Below are 9,461 nucleotides of genomic sequence, written 5' to 3'. Positions count from 1 at the left end.
GCAGCGGGCGGCGTGTTCGCACCAAGATGGCGGCGCCTCTGGATGAGTACGAGAAGGAAGCGGGCTGCGTCCCCATCCTGCACCCAGAGGTGAGGCCTGGCCGCGCCGGGAGGCGGCGGCGGCGGCGCCTCGGCGATCGGCGGGGCGGAGGGCGGGAGGCGCCGCCGGCCCTCTCTTGCCCCCACTCTCGGCCTGGGCGCGCGCCGCGGCGGCGGCCCGGCGTGGGCAGGGCCGCGAGGAGGCGGCGGTCGCGGCGGGGGTCTCGCTCGGCCGCGGCAGGAGCATGGGGGTCTCCCGCCTCGGGCGGCGGCGGCTCGGGCCTGGTCCATACCGCCCTGGGCGGCGTGGCGTGGGCCGTGTTTGGGGAACGGGCGGTCTGGCTTTTCCGGTGGGTTGGTCAGGCGGCGGGAGGAATATTTGCGGATAACATGTAGAGGTCATTTTATGTCCTGTTTTTACTCTTCTTGTCTGCTTTTTGCCTTCTGTCTGTGATAACAGCCTGTGAATATGCTTTGGGAATAACGTGATTGCTTGGAAGGATATTATAAACAGCTCAGAAAACCCGTTATGTGTGGACTTCTCACCCACTTGATACATTAAGGATTGTAAGATTTTTTTTCCCCCAGCGATTTCAGTGAAAAGGATTAATGCATATGCCAGGCTCCTTTTTTTTTTTTTTTTTTTACTAAACAGATGGCACTCATTTTCCTTAAACAACATCTTAAAGACACTTTTAGTTTTCCTGATGACTGAAGAGGCTCTATAGGCTATATGTGATTGTGTATCCTACCCACTCTTCTCTACCTCTCCCAACTGTGCCCAACTGAGACTTAAAAATAGAACCATCTGTTCTGAAGGTTAAGCAGCAGATATGCACCCCAAACAATGATTCTTTAAGTGATGTGCAAAGAAGGATGCTACCTGCTTCTTAAAAGTAACTGTAAAAGTGCCCTCCCTCATTTGCATTGTCTGATGTTTTCAGCTCTCTGCTTCACAGAAGTTTTTAGCAGAGGTCCAGACTTTGCCTGATACTGTTATTCTTTGAAATAAAATTCCAACAAATTAAGCATGTTTTTAAATGAGTTGTCTAGAACAATAAAATAGAATAAAAAATGCACAGATTGTTAGGAAAGTGTTGTCACTTAAAGATTGAAGATGAGTACTTGTTAACTGTTGAGAAATTACTATATAGCAAACAAATGTAATCTCACCTTAAATTGATTTTTCACTGTTTAGGTAGGTAGTCTGGTAGAATTTGATACTTTTCCCTTTGTATATAAAGGTGAATGTCTGTAAAAAGATAGAGGAGGAAGTGAATATGTTTTATACCAACTTCAATCTCTTAATATGCAGTAAATATGAGTAGTCCAATATTGTGTTTTTAAAATCTGTTTTGACTGGAAATACTGTGTATCTGACTGTCTCTTATTAACTCTGTAGTTGTGTGGATTTCAGTGGGTGTTACCTCATCCTTAGAATCTTGTTATGCAGATAAACTTTGAAGAAGGATGTTCTTAATGTTTGTGATGTGATCAGCTGTTAAAAGAGAGGTTTCTGTAAGTTCTGTGTGTGGTTTTTTGTTTGCTTTTGTTTTAAAGCTTGAGGATCCTGTGCCATAGCAAAAGTCTTTTCCCACCTCTATCATCACAGGACCTGCCCACTGAACTGCATAATGCATCCAAGTTCACTGATTTTTGGAGGTCAGGGACCTTAATTCTCATTGATCTCTCTCTCTCTCTCTCTCTCTCTCTCTCTCTCTCTCTCTCTCTCTCTCTTTATTTTTTTAAGGAAGCAGCATCATATTCATGTGTAAGTGCTGAAGTTGCAGCATATTACAGTTACTACACTTGTATACATATAAAGTTGATGCTTTTTTATAGAATTGGACTGCCATAATCTTTCCTGGTTTATCCCATTTCCTTTTGCCATTATCTCTGTCATAAGGCTTTTTCATTTTTTTTTGTTTTTTATTTTTAGTTTCTTTTTGTTTTATTTTTGTTACTTTTAAAGGCCTTGAGGGGGACTTTTTGAGGAGGGAGGTTTTTGCTTCTGTATGGGCTCCTTGGATTTGTATTTTGCCATGTGCTTTAACTTCCTTGCAAAATACCATAAACTATTGAACACTCTGTGTTAATGTTGTAGGAAAGATGATTTTAGAAATAGTGAAAAATTACTTAAATAGTGAAGTAATAAAATATATTTTTTTTTGTGAAGTACTCAGCTGAAACAAGGAGAGAAGTAAAAAGCAATGATGAAAATGTGGACACTTTAGCATATTGATGATGGAGCTGCTTTTGGTGGTGCTTGAGTGGTGCCTTGCTGACTGGGTCCTTGGACCTCTGTACTTCCGACTATATAAACAAGCTTTATATGTATGTGTGTGTGTGTATATATATACTTATAAATAAACACCAGAGGGCTGTGCTGCCATTCAGAGAGACCTGGCCAGGCCAGAGAGCTGGGCAGAGGGGAACCTCATGAGGTTCCACAAGGGCAAGTGCAGAGTCCTGCACCTAGGGAAAAATAACCCTAGGCACCAGGACAAGCTGGGTGCTGACCTTTTGGAGAGCAGTTCTGCAGAGAAGGACCTGGCAGTGCTGGTGGATGACAAGTTGACCATGAGCCAGCAACGTGCCCTTGTGGCCAAGAAGGCCAATGGTCTCCTGGGGTGCCTTAGGAAGACTGTTGCCAGCAGGTTGAGGGAGGTGATCCTGCCCTTCAATGCAGCCTTGGGGAGGCCTCATCTCGAGTACTGTGCCCACTTCTGGGCTCCCCAGTACAAGAGAGACATGGAGCTACTGGAGAGAGTCCAGCATAGGGCTACAAAGATGATCAGAGGGCTGGAGCACCTGCCCTGTGAGGAATGGCTGCGAGAGCTGGGCCTCTTCAGCCTGGGGAAGAGAAGACTGAGGGGGGGATCTTATCAATGTGTACAAGTACCTGAAGGGAGGGTGTCAAGGGGACAGGGACAAACTTTTCAGTTGTCCCATATGACAGGACAAGAGGCAATGGGCAGAAATTGAAGCACAGGAAGTTCCAGCTGAGCGTGAGGGGGAATTTTTTCTCTGTGAGAGTGACGGAGCACTAGCACAGGTTGCCCAGAGAGGCTGTGGAGTCTCCTTCTCTGGAGATCTTCAAGGCCCACCTGGATGCAACCCTGTCTACCATGCTGTAGGTGATCGTGCTGAGCAGGGAGGTTGGACTAGATGATCTCCAGAGGGCCCTTCCAACCTTACGGATTCTATGATGATTCTATGATGATAGAATTTTAAATTAAAGATTGTTTATTCTTTTCTAGTATTGCGAGTTCAGCTAAGTATGACTATAGATCCCACTATGTTTTTCTGTTTCTACTTCAGCAGTGACAGAATGCTTAGTCTTATACAAGTTCTGAAATAGAGTATGTGCTGAAGAGTGTATGTTGTTTACAGTTTATTTAGAAGACACAAGCAGGATGTGCTTTTTGTCTGTGTAAGTCTTAATCATTGCTGGAAGACTGATGGCGCACTGCAAAGTGACTTAACAGTAAAGTCCTACCAATAACATCCATTTCTCATTACATGAGCATTATGTGATTTTCTAGCATATAATAAATGGATTAAGAACTGCTGGATAACTGTCAGAAACAGTTACTAGGGGGAATTATTGGTGAAAGTTTACAGGAGTGGCGCTATTAGACCCGAGACTGTTAGACTTCTGAGCAGTTTGGAAGTAATTACAAAATTGTCACTAACAAAACATGCAAATGAAGAAGATGGGTAGATATTAAACAGTGAGAATAAAACAATTGTACGAAACTGTCTAGATCTCACGTTATGTTATGCTAGTAAAACAAAAGTTCACCTTAGTGCAGGCAAGGTAATGAATTGGAGCTCAGAGGCATGGCATGGGGTTGTATCCTGAAACTTACTGACTGGCAGGATATTTGTATGAAAAAAGTTCAGCAGAAGATCCCAGTATAATGCTTTGATTAAATAAATAATTAAAAACCAGAGAATACATTACACTTCTTAAGTGGGTTAACGTATAGGAGCAAGGAGATGACTTTTTTTTTTTGGCTGAATATGTGGCAATACTGAAAATGAAGACCTTTAAAGAGCTCTGTCTACTCACATTATCAAAAATAATGAGGAGTGACTTTCTTGGAGCGTGTAAATACTTCCCAACAGAGTGGTACTTTAATCAGTACGTACTTAACAAGATCCAGTTACTGGAAAGTGAAGCCAGATGGGATTGAATTGAAAGGCACAAGCGGTAAACAGTGAGGATGAGTGATCACTGTAACAAAATAAGAAGGGAAACGGTGGATTATAACTCTTAACGTTCTCAGTTTGAGCTTGGATGTCTTTTTGAATGCTAAACCCAAACTTCTGAATCCTAAACAGAGGTAACTGGGTGATGATTAAATTTCAGGAATTTATTCATGTTCATGAAAGTAAGTTTCATGAACAGCTCAGACCACACTGGGATGGCTGACTCTTACTTTTGAGAGTGACATACTACTGCTTTTGTATGCATGAGATCTTCAGCATATTTATGATGTGTGCAGAGGCCCAGAGAGAAGGGGTCGTCAGGGTGAAGATGGCATCAGTTGCCCTGCAGTCTGATAGCTCCCTTGGAAGAGACAGGATGTGTATGCAGGACACCCTGAGATGGTGTGGGAATGCTGATCTAAGCAGTCTCTGCTGGTTTCCTTCCTTCTCCCTGCATTTAGTTTACCTAGTGGTATAGTTTTCCTTTCATTTTGCACTGCGTAGTCCTAGTATGCCGCTCATAGTGTTTGTGCTTGCTGTCCTTGGACCAAGTGATTTTAGTAGTCCTTCTGACTTTAAACTCTTTTCTAGGCAGATGTTTCTGATAAGTGTCTGACTATTTTGTAGCAGGTGGGGATAGTTTTGTATTTTTTTTTTTTTTTTGAAATTCAGGAGTTATGGGAGAATCTTTAGGAATTTTTCTAGTTCTAGTAACATCCTAAAGAATGTTTCTAGTATTTCTTTCTGTTATTTGTTTGAAAATATTCTTGGTGTGTGACATTGCCTGAACTGCTGAAGATATTTCGGCAGTCCAGATTGGTGTTTGTTCCTAAAGAACTATTCTTAGGAAGAAAACTTGCTTGATACTGCTATGAAATATGTTTTCTAGTGTTGTTAGATTGTGTTGGCTATGTTTGAGAGATGAAAGTATTGATTATTACAAATATTTTGTGGCATTAGAAATTGGTTTGGCTTGCTCTGAAGTCAGAAAAATGTCTTCCAGTGAAGTTGGAAGAGAATGTTAAGAGGTATGGACTGTGACAGAAATTATCCTGGTTGGAAGCCTTTGTTTTATCTATGGTTTCTTCTCCCTCAGTCTACCTATGAAGTTGGAAGCATGGTATCTCCTTGTATACCTTTGGTGGTGATGTGAAGAAAACGACTAGAGTTATTATAGATAGCTTTGAGTCTAATTCCTTATATTTAAAATGTCAATGAAAGAGAGCAAGTGGCCTGATCTTAGTCTTACTTTATTCCCCATGGAGTTCTGTTGACATCATTGAGGCTGTGTAGGGATGCAGATTATTCTCCTTCTTCCTGTAAAGGTATGGAATTTATTTTGTAGTTTATTCAGGATTGCTCCAGCAGCTAAACTTACATTCATGAACTCATTCTAAGACTGATTTTTTTTTTATCCTGTTACTTAAAAAGGATGATGGAACTTTGATGTCTCAGAGAAATTCTTATGTTTGTGAAATAGAGTTAATATTGGGAAATGAGTCTTGTTTCAAATACATTGGTTAGCTTCATGGGTTATGAGGCCAGAGGGGACTGCAGATCTAATCTGACCTTCTGCAGATAACACAGACATGGAGTCTTTTTGTGAACTAATTCTTTTTATGACAAGACACTTCTAGAGATACATCCAATGAAAAATAAAATAAATAAAAAATAAGCTAAATCCTACAGTAGTGGAAAATACTGTATAGCTTGGCAGACTACTCCCAAAAGTTACTCCGTTTAAGACTTCCACCTATTTCTAGTCTGAATTTAATTTCAGTTTCTGGTCATTGCATCTTGAGAGATGCCTAACCTATGTATCTATGTGTGCGTTTGTTGACTAATGTCTGATGCCTATGTTGGTGTTATGGTCTGTAGTCGTATTTTAGTAGAGTGAATAGTGTGTCTCATTAAGACGTTTGTCTCGTTCTTTGTGTTTTCGTGGGTTTGCTTTGAATACAATGTCTATCACAATTGTGAACTCAAGAACAGAACATTATTCCAGTAGTAGTCACGCCAGTGCTAGTTGCAGTAGTAAAATAAATTCCACGTTGTTGCTCAGTATTCCCCCTCTGCATATACCAAGAATTTTATGCGTCTTTTTGAAACTGTATCACTTTGCAAGCTTGTGCTGAGATGACTATCTGTATCCAAGTCCCTTCAGTGCTTTCTGGATGGCTTCCGCCATAGATCTTCATTTTAGATGTGATTTTGCCTTTCGTGTTTAAGAATCATTTTGCTGGCTTGTCCCACAATTTGAAAGTGATAAAAGCCGCTCTGTAGCAGAAAGATTATTATTTATGACTTTGTTTCCTGACTATAAAACTAATCTGTAATTATGGTTACCGCCTAGGTTGTAGACAACCACAAAGTAGCGTGGGGTCAAATACAAGCTTTGCAGGATTCCGAGTGCCCTCTCAATAGTATTCTCATATTGACAGTCCACTGACAATTTAGGAAATGTGATCTGCTGGAAAGACAAGCAAAAGGAGACAGTTCAGCTAGCATAGTTAAAGACAGTATGTGTAATAGTGACAAAATCAAGGGTAAGAATAAAGTTTGTTCATCGCTAATTTTTAACACACAAGGGTACACTAATAAGAAAGTTGTAGTCTGACTTCTTAATCAAAATACCGAATAATCCTAACAGTAACACTTTGAATGTTATCTCTGTTTGACTAGCACTATTCCTTTTCTAACCAAAAGTGGGTTTACTTTTCTATGAAGTTATGCTACTTAGCAAGTCTTTACTTGTTTTTATTAATTCTATATCAAACATACACAGGCCAATAATAATTTAAAATAGTAACCCCTGTTCACTTTTATCTAGAACTTTCTCTAGGCTTAATGAAAATTGGTATTTAAATCTGTTGCATGACATGGTTGGCTTAAAGTTTTAAAAACTACAGGTTATTTAATAGGAGTTATTAGGCTAGAAAGCATTTAATCATATCAACAGGATGGAATTTGAATTATCTGTTTTTTCATCTGTTCTTGTTCTGTACTTATTGAGTGCTTTCAGATTTTGTATTTTTTGACAGTTCTATCATTCTCATATCATAATAGGCAAAAGCTCTCAGGGTTTCTTTTGTTTAGCCCTGTTTGCCCTTCTAGGGACGTGTCTTGTCCTTTTGCTTGCCTTTGAATTTTCACTGTTTTTCTAATCTGTCACATTTGTTGCCTTTCTCTTGCAAACTTGCAAATTTTACTTTTTACTTGTTAGTTCTGGTTCTTTCATAAACCAGACTGTTTCTATGAGTCTATTCCAGACTCATGACTTTTTCTCAACAGTAACTCTGTAGCTTTTTGAGCATCTATTAAAACATCTTAAAATAGTTTTCAAATATTTACAGTTTTTCTCCTCCTATATATTTTCCTCTAATTTGAGTAGTAATCTTTTTAACTTTGAGACAGGCCCTCTTAAACCCTCTTACACCAGTGGTGTAGCTTTGCCTACATTTTGTTTTTGCTCAATTTGACTTGCTGAACACAGACTTTCTCTCAGATTTCACAGTATTTTAGTCTTTCAACATTGTTTCACTGTGTTTGTCTGTTTGCATAGGAAGATTATGTGACAAAACATGAAACAGGATTATGTTTTAACTTTACAGAAGCTATTTAAAGTTATAAAGAGAAAAATAAATTTAAGAAGTTTACAATAAATGTTTGAAAAATGGATAATAATGGTCAATGATACGGAGCTGTTTAGTGGGAGCAGCCTCAGAAATTGGTATTTCAGCATTCACACTGTCCTCTGCTGCCTTTCGAAGACAGGAGGTAAGGATTTGGCTTTGATAACATCCCTTCAGTTGAGAGAGAAATGCACAAGTCTTTTTCAAATTGAGACTCTGGAACAGAAAGTCAAAAGCTTATCTGAACTCGGAGCCTGTGACTGAACTGAACCTTCGGACATGTCATGCCCAGTGTACAACTTAACATTAGATTACAATTCACTTTTTGGTAGTTTTGGAATCTAGCAGTTTCTTCCTGCACTTCCTAGGATGTGTGCAGGTCTTTAAACATGTTTTTGATCCTCTGTGCAAGAGGAGAGGTATCAGAAGTGGAGGGTAGTGGGGATGAAGATGATCCAGCAAGGAGGGACTGCGGTAGAATGGAAGGGAGGAAGAGTGTTGTGAAAGTACTTCTATTGCAAGCTTTTAAAGGATGTGGTTTCGTGACCGAGCTTCAGCTGATCTAAAACCACAGTGAGACCCAAATGGTCTTTCACCCTCGCTTAGGTCAGCTCTTGCAATTGTGTGCCCAGCAGGTTTCTTCCTTCTTGCTGTGTTAGTTGGTAAGCTGATCTGACCAAAGCCACTGCTGTGCTCCTGTGGGAACCGAAGAGAGGCAGTGGGGAACGTGCATCTGGGACTGAGAGTAAAGCAAGCCCTTCTGACGGCAGGGCGGTTTAGCTTGGCTTAAGCTGATTATGAGACCTGTCTTTGAATACTTCTGGCCACATTGATACTCGTTTGATCCCAGGACAAGCCAGTTCAAGGAAGTAAACCAAGAGAAAACTAATCTTCTACAGAAGAATAACTTCCTGCCTTTTCAGTTCCCTRAACTTACTCGTGGTAGGGTCAGGTGAATTACAGTACTGACACAAGGTAGGGAATGACATTGTATGACCAAAGCAGGATATGAGGAGTAGACTAGAGTGAGACTGCTTCTCTTAAATGGCAGACCACAGATTTACTAAGTTGTCTAGCATACTCCAGAAAACTAACTGTCAACAGAACTAGAAGTGACTTTCAGGCGCTTACTAGTTGGAGTAGGTGAACCGGCCCTCTCTTTTTAAGTGGAAATGAATTTGTTTAGCTAAATACTGATGTGAAGCTCCATTTGCTGCTTGGAGGTAGTTGAGGATGCTGAATTGAATTTTTTCCATGAGGACTTACACACACACACACACACACACTACAGATTGTAGTATGCTAAGGATCAATGGGTCCATGACTAGACTCTGATACTTGTTCTGTACTGCATACTTGATTGCGCTGTAATCTTTGATTTATTTTATTCACTGTTTCTCTGAGATGAGTAAGCTGCGCAGTGAATTTATAACTAAATTTGTTTGATGTGTGTATCTTGGCATGTACTTGTTGATTGGGGCAGAATCTCCAGTATGTGTGTTCTTTTTAGAAGCATGTGGTGTTTCCATATCATAAAGTTGAACTAAGAACATTCATCTCCAGAAATGAATTTTCC

General features: G+C 40.3%; 1 protein-coding gene across 1 annotated transcript in view; it reads left to right on the top strand.

Annotated features, from left to right (window-relative positions):
- Nucleotides 1–6: 6 nt before the first annotated feature.
- The window catches only part of ZDHHC17 (zDHHC palmitoyltransferase 17), a 79,975-nt gene continuing 70,520 nt past the window's right edge, over nucleotides 7–9,461 (top strand). The window contains exon 1 of the mRNA XM_085320562.1: nucleotides 7–89. Within this exon, the coding sequence (XP_085176688.1) occupies nucleotides 27–89 (63 nt within the window). The 5' untranslated portion in view covers nucleotides 7–26. The remainder of the gene's footprint in view (nucleotides 90–9,461) is intronic.

Source organism: Rhea americana, unplaced genomic scaffold (assembly GCF_003343005.1).
Source record: "Rhea americana isolate MKP2758 unplaced genomic scaffold, rheAme1 scaffold_64, whole genome shotgun sequence".
NCBI lineage: Eukaryota > Metazoa > Chordata > Aves > Rheiformes > Rheidae > Rhea > Rhea americana.
The sequence above is the reverse complement of the archived record's forward strand: the minus strand, read 5'-3'. Positions and strand labels throughout refer to the sequence as shown.